Source organism: Toxotes jaculatrix, chromosome 16 (assembly GCF_017976425.1).
Source record: "Toxotes jaculatrix isolate fToxJac2 chromosome 16, fToxJac2.pri, whole genome shotgun sequence".
NCBI lineage: Eukaryota > Metazoa > Chordata > Actinopteri > Toxotidae > Toxotes > Toxotes jaculatrix.
Window position 1 is genome coordinate 19,303,869 of NC_054409.1, and position 19,010 is coordinate 19,322,878.

Consider the following 19,010-nt stretch of genomic DNA (forward strand, 5'->3'; position numbering starts at 1 on the left):
TTTCCCATAAAAAAGCTCAATTGCCTGAACATACAAATATTTGTAATTTCAAAAGTTTAACTACTGTTAAACACAAAACTACAATCTGTGTTACCACTGCAAGTCTTTTACTGTTTACAAACAAGTATTTTACCCTAATTTGACACAGCTGTATGAACTTGTAATATCTATGGCTCATAAATAACCTAACACTAACAAAAAGGATTAAATCATGAAAAGACAAATGCATGCAAACTACTTTTATTTTTTGTGCACACAGTAAAAACAGTATTAACAGTCAACATTTCGAAACAAGCTAACAACTAAAGAATGAGTGGTTTTACGATAATTTCTCAAAGTACAATCTATAATCAAAGTATGGCACAAAATAGCCCTGTGTACTGTCCGTGTTGTGCTTTCCATATTTTGGATTTATCAGTGTAACAAAATAATTTATCCTCTTCGACCACTTCATTAATATTGTATAATACTGTGTATTTTACATCAACAAAATTATTGATTGATCCATTCATCCACCCTCTCATGGATTTATAACACTACTTTATGCAATCCGCAAATATCTTCTGCTCTCGGTTTTTTTATTGTACATAACTGAATTTAAGTTTATACCAAACACAAATATTCAAATCACACGAGTAAGCAAAAATCTCTAAGTGAAATATGTTATCGCTTCTCCACTATTGTCTGATATATTCATTGCCGATTATTACAATGCACGTAGTAAAGAAGTGGTGCGAAGTAACTCATTCATACTTAAAATGTAACAAGTAAGAATAAGAGTAGTAGTGAAAGCTCGTCACAGTTCAAATTTAGCAGTTTCTATATTGCATTAAATGGCACCTGAAATCTAATATTTTCACCAGCCTTCAGTGAGAAAGCTGTAGCTCTGTACAGCAATCTATCATTCAAGCAGTGTCTTCAAAGTGCAGTTTGACCCTGCCGGCTTTACAGAAACTATAAAAAAAACTTCTCATAGCTACATGCTCCATTTTTGTTTGGAAGATGGAAGAATAAAGTAAGCACTTGAGAGTAGATTTGTTGGTATGACATGGCGTTATATAAAGACACACACACAAAAAAAAATCCAGTAACATTGATTGTTTTCAAGGCACAATTTCAGCATTTCTTGAACACTGAACAATCACGAGTTCTGAGTTACAATTGCTGGACACCTGACACAAAATCTCCTCAAGTCTTTCTTTCTCTGAAAAAAAAGGGTTGGTTGTCATATTCAGCACCAAAGATGCTAGTAAGGCATTCAACAACAGCATCATAAAAGCACATTTTGATATGATAATAAGCTGAATTACATTTTGATGGAGATGTCAGTTAGTATAAGCAGTTATACAGGGCAAAAATACTGTCAACACATACGGTCAGTACTGAATGAATCACTGTTTCAACCATTAAATCCTTTCATATTCAGGACTTTAGATGGCTGATGAAACTGTCGCTTCTTATGGCACTAGAAGACATTTGTGAAGCTTGAACTTAAGATGTTCTTCATTCAAACATTTCTACATTAACATTTACAAAAAAAAGAGAAGGACTTATTTTACAAAAATTAAAATATCCAAAATATACAGCGTTTTATCTGATATTCATTCCCATCATACACTGAGAGGAATGTGAGCAGTTCAACACATCTTGCACTGTATATATACAAACAAATGCCATACTCTGAAGGTTTTTCCAGGTACGGTGACAATAATGTGACAGGTATCCCCCTAAACAGAATGCGTGAACAGAAAATAGCGAGCGATGAAAATGTTTTGCAACACTTAGATTGGGATGAAATGCAAATGAAACATAGTGATTCTGAATTGATTTAAAATTTTTTAGAAAGAGAAGACCTGCTGTATGTTTTGCTCCTTTCTCTTGCTTTGATAATATCTAAGCAGAAGCCCCCTGAGAGTGAGACCTGATGTCCAAAAAAACTCACATTTTATGGATTTCATAACCCTGGTCCCAAATCACCCTCTATGCCCTGGTGTATAGTAGTCAGAAGCTAAAATCTGAAAGTACTGAGTTTAAAGCAAGACAAGTATCTAATGTAGGCAAACAGAGAATGAGGTGAGGCCACAGCACTGAAATCGAATCATCCCACACCTCAGGTTTGAAGGGTGTGTTTCGTTTGTTTTCAGAGCACCACAACTTGTGCTCTCTATCAGAACTACAGCCTGTTGTCAAGAATTTTACATGTTCATTATTTCATGAGTAGAGCTGAACAGCAAGAAGTAGCCCTTCATACACACATGCACACACACACACACACACACACGCACACACACACACACACACACACACACACACACACACAATTTTCTGGGAATACTGTGTCCTAGACCTGGACTTTAGGTAGCTCTCCATGAGTAAAACTAAGTACACACAGCACGTCTGACACTAAATACATGTCCCCTTCGTCTTCCCCTCAACCCCCCCACCCCCAGAGTAAAACATCAAAAACAGACAGATTCCCAATTATAAAGGACATTGACAATTTTCCATGGTGGATTTTTTTTTCTCTCCCCCAAAACCCTTTTTGAAACTCTGAAGGTTGTTGATGTACAAAGCTTCTTTCCTCCCCTCCGTACTTCTCAAGTTTGCGGGTCGCCTTTAGGTGTCAAACCAATATAGGTTCCATTTTGGGGATCATCCTTTTCCTTGTCATTGACTGGAGAGTAAGAGGTGTCCTCTTCAGCAGAGGTCTGTAGTGGGAGATTGAGGATACAAGACACAGGATTAGAAATATTGATGATAAGAAAAAGCATCAAAACTCATCTCATCTTACCTTGGAGTTTATCAAAAATTAATGAAAAAGAGTTTATGCCCTTTAACGAGTCACCTAACATTTTTACAGCACTTGAATATTTGGTGTTATAACATTATGTTAATGTATTAAAACCAGAAACAATACGTTTACTGTGCAGCACCAGTATTATTTCAGAAAGGGTGAAAGTCATCCAGCTGCATACTTACACATGGGATTAAAGATGCATACAGACAATAGGTAATACATAAAGTAAAACAGAAGTTTAAATAAAGCAGAAACAATATAGACAACCAAAGCAAAGTGGCAAAATAACCATAAAAACTTACAGTATATAGAGCCTTGGTAAAGACAATGCGCTTAACTTCAATCTGCACAGAGACATACAGTGATAAATGCACATGCACAGCAGCATTAGTGTGTGGTTAGCAACTGAATGAAATAACAGCAAAAACAACAGTAATAAATTATTAGAACAAATCAAGCAAAATCGTAAGTTGTTAGAGTAAACTGAGGTAAGAAGTGGAGTTGTACCCTCTGATCGCGGGCCCGGACCAGGAGGATGATGAGGACGATGAGCATAATGCCGCCGAGTCCCACAAAGATGAGCGGGAAGTTGGGCACTACAGTGGCAATCAGCAGCAGCTTCTGTACTCTTGCCGCAGACGCATCATCAATCACCACGCTCTGTAGATTAAAAGAGAATTCGAAAGGTAAATCATTGAAAGAAAAGTTCCTCAGTCCTGATTTGTGGTTGTTAAAAGGTTGTTTCCCGATGCAAAAACAAAGGGGATTAAAAACTGGAAACTTCCTGAAGATGCACTAATTAATGATGTGTTCAAGCCTCCTACCAGCAGTGTGTTTCAGGATGTCTTCAACATTTCTTACCTCATTGAGGAACATAACAGGAAAGATTGTTTCATTCAGGCCTCTTGTTTTCCTGTCACAAATACAATGAAAAGAGTGTGAAGCAATGTTATAGTACTCTATATGGACACACACATACATCAGGACTGTAGAGCAATAGTGCTTAGCTTGTGTTTGGATGCAGATACTCACGGGAATCCAGAAATTCTGTTGAGCAGGATGTTTACCTGCGCTCTCTTGTTTGCACGTACAATCACTCCAGTGGTCTGTGAGCAAAACAAATTATAGTATTAAAATGCAAAACCCTATTTAAGAAAAAGTACAAAAGTACTGAGACACAAATGTACTTAAAGTATTAAAAGTTTTAGTTCTAATATACAATTAGATATTATATTATGAGATTATTATTTTGATGCATTAATGCGTGTAATGTATAATAATTTTGCTGATATAGTTGGTCACGGTAGAGTTTCTTGTCGTGAGAGTACAATGAGGGTACGGGTGACATCAGTGCCGGCGATGAACTCCTGTACTAGTACTTATATGCCACTAGGTGGTGTAGCAGTACATCTGAATGCAGTATGGGATTCCTTTTACACAGTTTAACAAAATGCTTTGCTCCAACATGAGTACAAGTCTCAGTAATAAGGATTAATCTTATTAATCATAACTGCAGAAGTAAAACTGCATCTCAGACTCATGAACCGTGGCCTGGTGGCTTACCGGGTTAAGGTCTAGGAATGTTTGGTGATGCTCTCTCTGAGGGGACATTCCATCAATGGCGGCCACAAACTTTTCATCTGCCAGGTGGAAATGAGGAAAGGAGGCGACCACTGGGGCACCTATGTGAGGACAATTCAGAGGAGAAACAATAAGGACCACATTAAGCTGAAGAAAGAATTAATCAAAGATGGCTATCTCTCCTGTCCGCAAACAAGTCACAACAAAAGAAGTTCTCATTTCTCTGCTGTATTAAAGCGAATAAAAGTCAATAATGACAAACTGTGTTCTTCATCCTCTGTGACAATGCTGCTTCATCTCTAATTGTGGTTTAATGAGATGTGAAACATAATTATAACAAGAAGCACTTGAGCTGCCACACGCCTCTATAACAAGATATTACTCATTAATTTGGCCAATTCACACATTAATTAGCAAGTATCCTATGTCGACATACATATCATCACATAACAGACAATATTAAGATGACCTCTACAGTGCATCTTAAAGGAGCTATTAATATTTTCAGGAATATATATATATATAATATCTTTTTAATTAATATCCTAATTAGTGCAGCACAGACCTTCAAAGTAAGATCAGACCATCTGCTCTGTAAAGGGAACCTGCAGAACAAGCGTAAAGTTTCTATAAAGTTGTTCGAAATGTGTCTACACACATAGACAAAACCATAATGGTGTGATATAAAAACTTCCACCATTCGTGACACAGAGGCTGAGTGGGTAATCCTGCTGTTTGATGTATGATCTTATCAGGACACAGACGAGTCATCAGGACGAGATGATATGATCTGACCTCCCTCAAAGGACACAGGGGATGTTATTCAGGGTCAATCTTCCAAAGAAAATAAACAATAGGTGCATTAATGGACGACTATGCCGCTTATAGAACCACTTAATGATGGCGTCTGTTATCCATATACAGAATCACATTACTCTTGCTGAGTTCCTTCCTTATATTGTCAACAGGAGACATGGTGTTCCTACAACATCGCCTTGGTCACGATAAGCAACAGAACAATAAAGTGCAACACGATTGGTAAAGTCCGACTTTGTGAATTCTTGGACTAAGTAATTCTGAATGTCTGTGGTTTAGCAAAAACAAAAATGGTTCCGCTTTGCAAGAGCCACATGTGTCTCAGCAGCAACAACAAAGTCAGATGGTGGCACAGTTAGAGGTGCTGATGAAGTGGGGCAGAGGTGACAGTTTTCCTGCTCTTGTGTTTGGCAACAGACGTTCGACAAAAACATTGGACACCTGCAGTCACCTGAGGGGCCGTTACAACCCACAAGGTCACCGTACCAAAAACACACACGCACTCACACACGTTGGCATACTTATAAGCTCTATTACTCACTGCGTTCATTCCTTAACACATGATCTAACACTTAACCCTCTGCGCACTCTTTTAATCCACCTAATTTCTGTTGCTATTAAACTAAACTTGCGCTACTGTATGACCTCAACGTGCTTAATTTTTTTCTTATTCTTATGAAAGCTCATCAATGTTTTTACACATTTTAGCCCATTTACACCTCACAAATGCTTAAAATTTATTTAAACTGCAGCCTTTGGTTTCAGCTCATTTCCGTGCACTATGAAAATCACCTTGCAAAAACTTATTAATGTCTGTTTTTTCACAGGGAATGATAATCTTTAAGGAACATAGGAGACATGAGGGACAATTGGACAGTGAACACAGGCACTAAGATCATGCCTGGTCATATTCAAGGCCAGAATCAGGTGACAGGGCTTACCGCCCCCTTTAGCTACTGGGCCAGCCATGGTCAGATGCCGCCTGGGGTGTGGAGAGGGCTGGACAGCTGAGTCACATGGGTCATTTAGGGGGGTATTAGCAGTACTGGTCATAGCAGGAGGGAAAACAAAAGGAGGACTTGACTGACATGAGAATTACCGTGTTGTCTATTTTCAGTTGAAAATCTGAAGTGTGCGGGACAGAAAGCAGAAAGAACAGAGCATCAAAGATCCCAGGTCTTAGGTAGCCTTCAAAGTAAAGTTATGTGTCAACTGAAAAAGTTGGAATCAGAGTGTGAGCACAGAGGCTTTGTGCACAGCTAAGTGAAGTCAAGGAAGAGAAAAGAATGGTAAACGTGGTGGCGGAAATGATGAGTTGTGTCAGCAGAACTGGGAACAAGACACTCAAGAGAAGTAGTGAGAATTGCTGCGCTAGCTGAAATGTACCTTTTCGACAGGGGCTGACTTTAAGAAGGCCAGTTCCCAGGCACTCCTCTGGAGTGACGCAGAAGCCCTCGTTGGCTGGGTTCTCCTCCTTGCTGGCCAAAACAGAGCGTGGTGGTGTGAAGCGGTAGGCTGGGATCCCTTTCACCTCTACATCTTTCTCAAAGTCCATGTAGATTGACCTGGGGAGAGGAGGAAGCAAGACAGTTCTCAAAATGGACACGCCCACAACTTACTGTAAATCCTTCAGCTTCTCTATTGAAAGTCTTTGATGAGTTCTCACTGACTTTCAATAAAAAAGCTGAAGGGTTTGCACTGACTTCACCATTATGCTGAAATCATATTGGGAGTACTGTTTAAACTAATACTGTGGTGTGATGTTGACCTTTCCTTTCTACAGGGAGTGGAAAACTGTGACTTTTTAAATTATATTTCAATCTTTGAAGAGTTTTTACAGCTTCCATGAGAATTACGTTATTGTGACCAGTTCATCCTTGTTCTGTGTCTTTGTGATTCTGTCCTGTCTAGGGAATCCCAACGATTTTCAGTGAGAACAAAGGAGCCTATACAGTGTCTGCCAACTGGCCGGGAGGATGCGACCCTTAGCTACGTAACCCACCAATTGTGCAACAATACTGTACAGACTTTTCCCTTGACCTTCGTGAGAGAAGCCAAGTAAAAAGCCTGATATATTTCTTCACTTGAATAGGACAAAAAGCCTCTGCCTTATACTGAGTGTGAGAGGATTGCAATATGAATTAATTTCAGATAAATTAAGCTGAGATCTAGATCTAAATCATTTCAGACCATGTAGGTGCAATTTCTATAATGAGTAATAGCTACAGTTATTAAAATTGCATATTAACAGAGGTACAGCAGTCTCTGTTGTAATTATGATTTCAGTTTTATGCATTAAACCATGTTTGTGTTGTTACTGTGTTTATTTTATTTATCTTTATTGTCTTTGCATGTCCAGGTCCCACGTTGGACTGAATCTGTGTCATTTCTTTTGGTTTGCTCATTTTTTAGTGTTGGTTGTTTACATCAGAGGAAAATCAAATCATATCTTTCACATTTAAGATAACGCCTAAAGGAAAGATTAACAGGTGGCAAGAGTCAATTTGGTATTTGAAGAATGACACCTGTCGGCAATTCGTCAAAATCTTGGGGTTTTTGCTGGCTCAGCTGTCGGTTACCGGACCAAAGGGTCACAACCCTGTCGGGTCACAGATGGGAATTCTCACACTTTTTTTTGTCCTGCAGATCAATCCCAGATGTCACTTAACTGAACCCGTGTTTTGAGACTACTCTCATGGGACCTTAGGGTTGGAAACCACTTGAGGCAAACTGTGTGTGTGAAAGGTTAACATGCATGATTTAATTGAACATTTCCTTATCCGATAATGGTAAAAAGTACAGGAAACAGGGAGGCTGCCTTCCCTTTAGTCACAATAACACAGACTGCCATGATGAAGACACAGGCAATGAATAAGTAGGTGAAAGTGTTCAGTAAACATTTGGGAGAGGGGTTTTTGACACGAGTCCAACCAGAGTCAAAGGTACAACCACTGCCACGCCAACAGATTCTTTCCACTCTCAACAAAAAGGGGAAGATGTCCACAGGAGCTTGTGACTTTTTTTTGGGTCAAGGTTATTTTCTAAATTAGAAGCCCTCGTCATCAGCAAGGACGGGACACAGTTTCATCAGTAAAGACAGCATTTGCAATAGCTAAAGTTTAGCATTTGCGAAATGAAACCCCAAAGGAACCCTTCATCAGTTAGTCACTGTGTGAGAGGTATTTCTCTTAAACATAACTTAGCAAAGCTTTTAAAGAAGGCGTCCTGATTCAGAGACCCTCCAGAGGATCCACTTTAAATCTGACTTGTTTGGCAGATGTAACTCTAAGAGGTAATTCGAAAAACTGGTGCTTACAGGCCATTTTACAGGCCATTTAAAACATAATTAAACTTCTTTGTTCCAGCTGGTCAAAAAGAGAATCTTCTGTAGCTTTTCTGTCCCACAGATGTGAGTATGTACTCAGTACAAATCAATACTTGTAAACAACCATAAAACATTTTCATTCTCACACCCACAGTTTTCGTTCTCCTCCCTCTCTCACTCGCCTTCCATCCTCATTATTCTCCTGGCCAACACTGTTCTTCAAGTAAGCCTTTCCTTACAGTGCTTCCAGGAAACTGGCATGTTAGTCTTTCAAAAAGCCCTCATAGTATAGACACTAAAGCTTCGGTGAGAAAACAGAGGTCACCTGTGGTGCTGTTTGTAAGTGAGCAGGATGTTATGATAACAATCCATGGGATCCAAGGCCTGTGAACATACCATGGCAGATATGAAAGCCCCCGCCCTGCTCTGTGGGGAACTGAGTCCGACATTTTCAGTTTAGGTCATGGACCAGAAATAAGTAAAATATTATCTGTGGGACAGGTAACAGTGGGACGAACAAGACTATGTAAATCCTTGCTGTAGCTGGACTACTTGTCTGTGATGACACAAAGTATAACTGCAAACACCTTCAATTTCTGACATGGCTGGACAACAAATCGTAGGAAGGAGTTCTGTTTGAGCTTTTCCGAGCCTTTAAATGGTTCATCCCCTGCACACCATGGAGATCTGTACCAAATTTCATGACAATCCATCCCCCGGTTGTTAAAATATTTCAGTCCGGACCAAAGAGCTAAACAAGCTGATTAATCTGCTGACCAACCGACACTGCCATCCACAGAGCCATAGCACTAGCATGGCTAAAAACATATTAATATTACTAGAAGAACACTTTTTAGAAGGTAATGTGGTGCTAAACTGTACCTGCAGAGGTCTGGGGTGAAGATGTAAATGCGTTCATTCTTGCTCAGCAAAGGGTGGAAAGCACTTCCATCTGATCCATTGATGCTGTTGCTTTGGTTAGTCCTCCAGAATGTCAGCTGGCTGCAAAACAACACGTTGTCCCAAACATGAGAATTTAATGTCTTTTTAAGCGTGCATCAAAAGCATAATGAGCACACAGAGGGTATGTCTTAGGGTGTTGATTAAATGTTTTTAAGAAATGTATGCTGCCTGCAAAGCTACTATAACAATATATTGGTTCCTCTTGGCTGGATGTGTTTTCAAAATCCCAACTTTTCATGTCAACATCGTTATCAACTCCATCTTAATAACAGCTAATTACAATGAAATGTTTTGGTGATCAAACGCGGAATTATCTCAAAGTCACAGTTGAAAAAAAGCCGTTTTCCCAGGAGTAAGAAGTATAATTACTGCAGGGAAAATGAGGCAAGGGAACCGAGACAATAAAACGCGTTCCCAAAGGTCACTAAAAAGACACGACTAAAGCATTCCGGGTACCAGGATGTCCTGCCCTGTGTTCAGTGCTACCAGCCCCAGACCGACAGGCAAACAAATGGACAGACATAGTCGGTCAGAACTCTGCTATTTTTGGCAAAAAGCAGTAGATTTGAGAAACGTTTTAATCCAAAGGTCACCCAGTGAAATTTCGTCACTGTGGATGAAGACAGAGAGGGAGTGTGTGTTTGAGTGAGACTGCATCAGTGCTACCTTTGACCTTTCCAGGTTTTGACCCGGCCATAGTCCATGTAGTTCTCCACCCCGGTGTGGTAGACAAATTCCCCGTCGTTACTTCCATTTTTCTACATAGATCCAAACATTTAAGTTATTAAAATGTGCTTTCAAACACACTTGAATGTCTTATCACAGACAACACGTGCTGCGGTGATTTTCAGAGTGACTGGATGCCATCAAGGAATTTCTCAAAAACTAATTATTAGATCTCCCTTTACATAGACCATGAAACAAAATCTAGCTGGGGTTCATCAGTTTTTATTTGGAGAGCTGTACATGCCTTGTACATGAGGCCAAAGACCTTCTCTACATCAGGCGAGGTGGAGGAGATGCGGGTCAGCAAGGGATCTTCGTAACCCCACAGCAATTCATCCACAGTGCGTGTAGTGAAGAGGCCGGTCCCAAAAGAGTTCATCCAGATGGACACCATGGAGGACTTCCAGAAACTCCCTTTCACCTTGTTCATCACAGCCTAGAGAAGGGAAGTGGAGCAGAGTGGAGAAGAGATGAGACACACCACTTTGCTCCACTTGCGTGTCCACTTTCCTCTACTCGACCATCACTTAGTCAATTAGACATTTATGACTCACCCAAGCAGGGATGTTGACAGTGGTGATGTTATCCATAGCTGGGTCGCCCACAGACTTCTCTCTCAGGAACACAAAGCTTTTGGTGTTGTATGCGGACACCAGTGTGTCATTTTCCACCATGCTCACGTTGTCCTTGTACCTGTACTCCCTGTACAAACGCAATAAGACACAAGATTACTATTTATTTGACTGTCATTCACGCTTTCCAGAATAGTTCCTGTGCTACAAATGAGCATCGTTTGTAGCAAAAATTTAGGTTATCGTTACATATTAATTTCATCACACAACTTTCTTTCAACACAAAACCCATTTGAGATTAGGTAGCACAAACAGGCACATGATTAAAAATGACTAATCTATCAAAATAGTGTCTTGTCAGAACTCACATGACAGACTGAAAAGGAAATGAAACTGCACACTGTATGCATTAGTAGCTAATCTGATAACACTGACACCTTTTTTATTGCTTTTTAATTTGCACTTAAAATAGGAGCAACTTAACAGACTGCAAGAGTGGAAACAGAGAAGCAGAACCTGAGTAGCAGAAGCTAATATCCCTTTTTCAGTTTACATAGGTGCTCTGCAAATAAGTGGAGCATTTAATATGTGTTGTGTCATGTGACACACATGTGGCTTCGTCTCTGGTAACTTGTGTGCGGTGCTGTGCTCTTGCATCCTACCTGTATGTGTAGGGTCCAATCTGTTTGACCTGTGGCTTGGCCCCTTCAAGGAACTCATTCACATTGGTCACATTGTAGAAGAAGAACTCCATGTAGACAGGAGGGGGAGGGTTTTTCCATGACTCAAATACACGACTTCCCTCCACTAAAACAATCTCCTGTTGAGACATCAAGTGCATAAATCAGTTTCAATCTATACACAGTTGTGAAAAGCAGATTCTCATTTTTGAATTAATGCATAAATGTAAAATTACACGTAAAATATGCTAAAGTGAAACACATCATGGTAAATATGTGTTTTTTTTTGACAGAATTTCTGCTGGGAACGCCAAGTTAATTTAAACCTTTCAAATAACCTGCCAGTGATCATTTTAAATTAACTGATTTAAGATCCAAATATGAATTTCACATACGGGTCAGCAGTCTGTAACAAGGGCACTGGGGATTTTACATACTGTGTTTGCTAAAATCACATGCAATAACATTTTATAAGTAATATCATTTCCTACAGCAGATTTGAAAAGATACTGAAGGTGTTTGCAAAGAAATAAACAAATTTTAAGATGTTTTAATACTTTTGAAGGCCTTTTTTAAAAGCTTTTTAAGGCTTTTCAAGCAGAAGTGATTTTTATTTTCATGTGACCTTTAATTGATGTTACATTGTTGATGTTACAAGTTCAAAAAGTTGTGCAATAGCTAGCCCATGTTTTGAATTTTGAGTTTCCACAATCTGTTCCTTGTAAAAACAACCCAGAGAACAAAACATCCTTGGGGGGTCGTGGAGGGGAGCTGCTGTCTGAGCGTAAGACAAGCGCATTGGCTGCACACATGAATGGTATTAGGGGAGACCCCTCCACTGTGCCATTGTCAGCGGTTGCCACTGGCAATGGGCTACGCTCGGTGAGAGCCGCTGACAAATCATGTGATGCCGAGAGCTGGATGCCCACTGGTTGCGCAGGACTGTGACCTTAATCATCTGAGCCACATTCCTCAGGACCAAGCTTTATGAGGCCCTGATAGTGCAGTCCAGGCACAAACTTCTACTATCCCGTTTCCTTACACATTAAAAGCAGGGAGTGAGAAAAGAAGGCAAGGGGCAAGAGGATTAGTATTTCCTTTAAAGACACTTCAAGAGGAAATCTCTTTGGCCTAATTGTGTCAGATTTGTGTTAAAATTAAAAGCAACACTTCAACATGAAATTACCCCCCTTAAAAACAGCCGAAAACAGCAATGAGTCCCATTATGTCGGGGGAGCGCAGCCCCCCCCCCCCCCCCTCCTCCTTTGGGGTCCCTTCTACTTGTACACAGACAAAAGTTTAGCTGAGTAGCCAAGGACAATAAAGCTGTCACCTTAGATTGAGGAAGGGAGAGCATGGTCTTTCTATGTCATCCTTTCATGCTTCAAACAACCAACATGGCAACCCTCCCAGTATGCTACACGAAATACTGCATGGTAAACAAGAACAGAGCAACCCTCTTATCTCAGTACTTACCGCCGCTACTTTTACACCACTCCCTATATGAAAACACATGTAGCAGGTGAATACACAAATACACAATATGCTACTGCTTTGATGTGGAAACAGGCAAATACATAGACATGAATAACACTGGGCACAGCGAGAGGCTGTCCATTAAGTCCTCCAGTTGTAGTGAAGCTTTGCATAGTCTAAATGGGTTTGTCTCCATAGTGGCCAAACACTTAACAAAGCTCTACCAGCTGAACTGCAGCCCCGCCCTGCTGTTACTGAACCCATCAAAGTCATATTAAGGTCTATGCAGAGGCTGCAGCCACTATAGCAGTGGTTGCAAGGGCTAGAGTCCTACATGTCCCCCATGAAGATGAAATGTCAGCACTTTGGTGAAATTAGTGGTCAGCTCATGGGATCACATGTGAGTACAGCCTCACCACTGCATGAATACAAATGGCTGACTGTTGCTTCCATTAAAAAAAAAGTACACAACTATGTAAATTTCATAGTAAACGGGCCTTATTTGGAGAAGAAAAAATGGTCAACTCACAGCTTTAATGCCACGGTGGAAGTAAATAAAACCTTGAAAGTCAATCCAAACAACTCCTACAGACGCCCCAACTTTTGTTGACTACTTACAAACCCAGTGTCTGTACAAAGGCAGTGTTGAAACGAACTGTTACTAGGACAATACTGTACTGCAGGAAGTATTAGTAGCATATATAACACTTCACCTTCCAGAGGTGGCTTTCCGGGCTTAATACTTCAGTCTAAATTCCCAATAAACTCTGAAAAACGCAAAAATGTTTGTGTCAAAGCTGAAACCAGACATAGCTGCTGCTAGTCTCTACGTCTTAATCTAGTCTATGTAAAAATGACCAAATTCCTATTCATTTTTCACCATCACCTCATCATGAGGTCATTGCATATTGACCCTGATTGACTCACATGGAAGCTGAGTGGCTGCCAATCCAGACAGTTTCCCAATAAACCTAGCAGTGTGAAAGAGGCTTAGCACACAAAGAGAGTCTGCTGCTGGGAAGGTGTCCATGGAATGGGATCCTTCACACTGGGGTGAGGGGGAGTAACTTGATACGACTGAAATAAATCATACTGCCGGGATAGCACATAACTATGTGAATCAGCATGTGAGCACTATGTGTGTCACACCCACACATGTATTTGGCTGAGTTTTTCTTTAAATTAAAAATGAGCTTTGACAAGATTTCTGTGTTTTTCTTATACGTGTTTCTGCTTGATCTTGTGATTAATACTCTCGAGAGGCAGAAACTACTTTGCTCAATGCTTGGTACTGTATCTTATTTCTCTTGCTCTGCATGTATATAAGAATTAGTGAGAAGCCCAATGAAACCAAAATATATCTGTTAACCAGCAAGTAGCATTCGTTTTAAAGAGTCAGCTCAAAAATATACTCAAATTTGAGCATATGTAAGGAATTTACTTCTGCTGAAATTGTTTCTTAACTAAACCACCACATTCACAAGTAACCCACCAACACAGCATCACTCAACCCTTCCCCTGAGTTTCTTGACGACCTCAGTAGTTCTCTGTCCTGGTTACACCCTTGCACATTCTTGTCTTGTACTTCAGAGGCAACAGATTGCACTGTCCTGGGGGTCCATACAAGTATCTGCATGAACCACTACATAAAGATCTAACAACTTTACCAAATACTTGTAGAGCCCCACCAGCCTGTCTCAAGGCTAAAGACTCGTTACGAAACGCTAGTGTAAATGTGGTTGATAAACAAGACTAAACAGCCAGTGATCAGTTACGCTCACAGCAGTTACATCCAGTTTGGCTATTTGTTCTGTTTTGTTGGCTTTAAAGGTACATTACTTACACAAAATGAAATTATTTGCGGCTGTGAAATGGTGCCGTGACATTACTTTGTGCACGGATTAGAAATGTGAACAAAATAAACTACAAACATCACTCCCTGCATGTTCTTATCTGCAGCCAATGATTAACTACCTGTCATCGCGTATTTGGGAGCTTTTCTCTTTCTCCACTTCCTGTAGCAATTTGGCTTAGAAACATTTAGTCACAGGACTATAAGACCCTGTGAATATGTCCCCTGACCTCTAAAGTCAATACTAAGCCTCTCTGAAAAAAGCCATTTGATACCTGTTATGGAAAAGCAGGTTCCATATGAAAATAAGGATGAAGGAGTGCCATATGATAATACTGAATGTGGGCCAACAGTATTTTCATGCCTACACTGTTATCAGAGTAAAATGAACCTTCTGGGAACGCTTTGAACTTCACTGACTAACCCAGTCTAAAATACTGGAAATCCAGGGAATGTCTGGATTGAAACTTAAAATGATTAAAGGTATGGGGTGAACTATTACTGTAAATGAAATACAGCAAAAACGAAGATGAAGGGTCCGCAGCATGTTCATTGATGTTGACCAAATGCTGTCACTGATGCAATCGCACAGAACTCCAACAGATGTTTGTATTTGATGCTCAAAAATGTGTTTGTATTTGTGGTCCATTAACTTTTCCACATATGGAACCGCACACCAAACATCTAAGAACTGGAGAATTAAACAAACTGAGTGAGAGCCGAAAGTGAAGTGCATGAGAATAATGATGTTCACAGAACTTTAAATATGCATTTCCAATCAGCTTTACACTGTTGTGTAAAGCTGATGGGAAATCAAAGTCATATCCACCACTCTTCCTCCCACAGACCAAAGAATGTGATGAAAGCTGAGGACGACAACTGCGAGAAATTCGCTCCCTCACAAAGTATGATATCATGCACAGACATCACATAGGTTAAGTTTAGGATATGCACTATTCAGACATCTATAGAGAAAAATAAAAGTACTAATTGGTTGATTAACTGGTAAGCAGATGAGCAGAAAAACGATTTAGATGATAGTTTAAGAAGGTTTTATATAATTGTCAACTGAATAAGTTAGGGTTTTGAACTGCTGATCAGACAAAACGAGTGATTTAAAGACGTAACCTTGGGCTCGAAGAAGCTTTACTTAGCATTTTTCACACTTTTCTGACATTTTACAGAGTAAAGTATTAATAATCAAGAATGAAATTAATCATTATTTGTAGCTCGATCTTACCAGATGCTTTAAGGTCACTAACAGCCAAAGGTCCATCTAATTTCACATTTATTATGAGTTCAGCTCATGCTGTCATTTCTAAATACCATGTGAATACATGGATGTTAGGAGTCTCTGAGTGGGACCGGCTTGACTTTATTCAAACCGCACCTTTGCTAACTGATGTCACAGCGATGTAGACAAAACTCTTCACAGAGTTCAAAAATTCAAAGATTTTCTTGTTATGTGCTGATTTCTTCTCAGAAGCGGACTCAGCTTTTTCTGTCACGTTAAAAATAACAACCAAAAAAGGGACCAAGCAATACAGAGCCAGCCCTGACTTATTCTTAGCTGGGGACTATGCCTTTGATGAACCACCTCCTGTCCTATAAGTATTGAAGGCAGATGCATACATTAATGGGCCATTAGGTAATCTTCTGGATCTGCCATCTGCTGGAAACAGTCTTTCTGATAAAGTCTTTCTACATAGTGCAGGCTAATGAACCACAAACTATATCTAAACTTGTAATCTAACTATGGGGAAGAGGAAGCACTGACTGTACATTACAAGCCACTGAACCCTTAATAACCCTGACCTCCTCCATCTAAAGATGCTGAGCTACTTACCAGTCACTCTTTTAGGAGGCACAGCCCATATCCATTTCAACAAATGACAACTCAAAACAAACACTTGCTGAACTACAATAAGGACAACCACGTCACATTTCATAAAACGTGATAATACCCCCCAAAAATTGGTCTGCTGCTTTAACTGATTTCAAAGTTTTTTTTACCGATCCTTTCATTAGTACATTTGAAATCCTTTTTCATCATTCAGTCTCCGCTATTTTATTGTTCAATAAACATTTCAGTTACTTTTCAAAGAAAAATAGCAACTTTTTTTTTTTCCCCACACAAACAACTGATCAGGAATCGTTAAGGGAATCAATAAAGAATCAGACCAATTGGCAGAATTGATAATGGCAATGGCATCACTAAAATATACTATCATTATCATTCCCCATCCCACAATATTATTATGAACTCAATATCTTTGGGTTTTGCACTTTAGGTCGAATGAAACCAGACATTTGAAAATGTCATCTCCAGCTCTACAAAGCAGTAATGGGAATGTTTTCACAATTTTTTGATGCTTTAAAAGCTAAACAACCAATTGATTGACAGATTGACCAACTGACCGATAATGAAAATAATCTTAAATCACAGCCCTAGTCTCAACTTTCTGGAGCGATCTCATGAATCTGTAATCCAGTGAGCGTTAATGGCCTGCACTGAATACAGCCAAACAAATTAATGAACTTTCAACCTAATCCTCAAGAGTTTGCAAACAGTACACTGGGCCAGAGTCTGTAACTGGGTGAGGAGCACATAGTCCAGTCCAATCACTGCAGTAACTTTTTCAGTACCACTTTCCAGTAAGGCATCATTTATAGAGGGCTTCTAATATATAATTAATGGCTAATAAATAATGTACATTTGCTTTATAGATCACTTATCATCCATTAATAATCTCAAATTTGGGGATGCAAGGTTGTGGAAAATCCTTCTCCAGCTGACTGTTAGACCACTCACCTTCTAGAGGAGGGCTGCAGGGCATCTGAGCCAAAATCCATTTCTAAACAGCTTATCAACATTTACATAACATTTGATGGATTACTGTAAAACCCTCTATTAATTATTTATTAATATTTGTGGATCACTGACTAACTTTGCTGGTGGCTTCTTACAACTTGAGAAGCCTATTACCCTTTATTCATGGATGGCTAACATTTATAACTGCATACAAGGTGACTCATTAGAAGGTGAGAAATGATACCCATTGTTAATAACATTTATGATTACACACTTTCCCCTGTGTATGTAGGAGCCACCAAAGTGTCATGCTGGAGGAGGAATTTCCAAATCCTGGCCGCCCAAAAAGTTTAATTAATGGCTTATAACTGATGTGTAAAGCATTAGTAAATGATTTGTTAACCATTAATAAAGCTAATGGTAATGGTAATATCACAGTAAACCGAATATTAAGGGACTTTTGTTTTAAGAAAACAAGACACTTGAAGACCTCATCTTCAGCTCAATGAAATGTTCTGATGTTTCAAAGTCTGGTGAAATGAAAACACTCATTAGTTGCAGCGCCGTTTTCCACTATTCACAAGAGACGCTACTCGTTCCCACTTCATTCAAATAGAAAATGCAATGAAGTGAATCACTCAAAACATCCTCACGTAAAGTCACGTGTTTTGCGAAGTGCTGAAGATGAATTTTTTTTTTTTTACCTTTTTGAGACGGTTGTGCATGAGTGTGCGGAAAGTCTGGCCGACAAATAAGCCAATCCCAACGACCAGCAGGGCAGCGCAGATGGTCCCGACCACGTAGATCGCGCAGGATCTTCGAGTCATGTTTGCAGGTGCTGGAAGAGGCTCTCGGGATGATGGATGGAGATCTCTAGCCTTCCGACACAGACCCTAGAAAGTCTTCCTAACTCTGCAGAAGCCGTGGAAACACGAGCTCTGACCTCGTTTCCCTCCCACCGCTGCTCTCTCTTGCAACTAAGCGAGTAACGGCGGAGATTAGTTTAGTTTGTCCTCCCGAGTTTCCGAGTTACAAAGAGCTCCGGGGACGTCTGTTTACTTATAGTTAATAATGAAGCGGCTCACTCTGACAACCACGAGGTCCCCTGCAGTCAGTCTGAAGTGGCGACCTACCAGTGCAAACAATAAAAAAAAACGTGCCACGAAGTATTTGTAGCGGATCCGCGAAGACGCTCCCTCCCTCAGCGCTCATTGGCCGCGACGGTTCGAGCAGGCGGAGTGGGGAGTGGGGCGGGGGCGGGGGGGCTTGTCCAGCAGCAGCTTCAAGGACGCGACCGGTAACTTTGTGTGTGACCCGTAAACCGCATATAAAAATATTTATAGCTATGCAGAAGTGGAGGAACTACTCATCTGATAGAGTACTCAAGTTAAGGTCATGCATTCAGAATTT

General features: G+C 40.0%; 1 protein-coding gene across 2 annotated transcripts; it reads right to left on the bottom strand.

Moving 5' to 3' along the window:
* Positions 1 to 224: 224 nt before the first annotated feature.
* LOC121195826 (lysosome membrane protein 2-like) lies at positions 225 to 18,733 on the bottom strand. Of its 2 annotated transcripts, XM_041059495.1 has the most exons (13): positions 18,305 to 18,733; positions 11,443 to 11,600; positions 10,763 to 10,910; positions 10,453 to 10,644; positions 10,149 to 10,240; positions 9,402 to 9,521; positions 6,581 to 6,759; positions 4,361 to 4,479; positions 3,830 to 3,903; positions 3,659 to 3,710; positions 3,305 to 3,457; positions 3,100 to 3,141; positions 225 to 2,708 (listed from the first exon to the last, which is right to left on the bottom strand). In XM_041059495.1, exons 1-13 carry the CDS (start codon positions 18,425 to 18,427, stop codon positions 2,598 to 2,600), a joined length of 1,563 nt encoding a protein of 520 aa, XP_040915429.1. In that variant the 5' UTR covers positions 18,428 to 18,733; the 3' UTR covers positions 225 to 2,597. The 2 variants fall into 2 exon arrangements, with proteins under 2 accessions (XP_040915429.1, XP_040915430.1); XM_041059496.1 differs by lacking the exon at positions 3,100 to 3,141.
* Between the last annotated feature and the right edge of the window lie 277 nt (positions 18,734 to 19,010).

Bases quoted from the DNA above. Each gene is read 5' to 3' on its own strand.
- LOC121195826 (XM_041059495.1), bottom strand. From the start codon at position 18,427: ATGACTCGAAGATCCTGCGCGATCTACGTGGTCGGGACCATCTGCGCT. The intron at 3,142-3,304 runs GTACAACTCCAC...GTCTCTGTGCAG, and splicing joins TCCGGGCCCGCGATCAGAGG to ATTGAAGTTAAGCGCATTGT. The intron at 2,709-3,099 runs GTAAGTTTTTAT...CTCCCACTACAG, and splicing joins TTACCAAGGCTCTATATACT to ACCTCTGCTGAAGAGGACAC.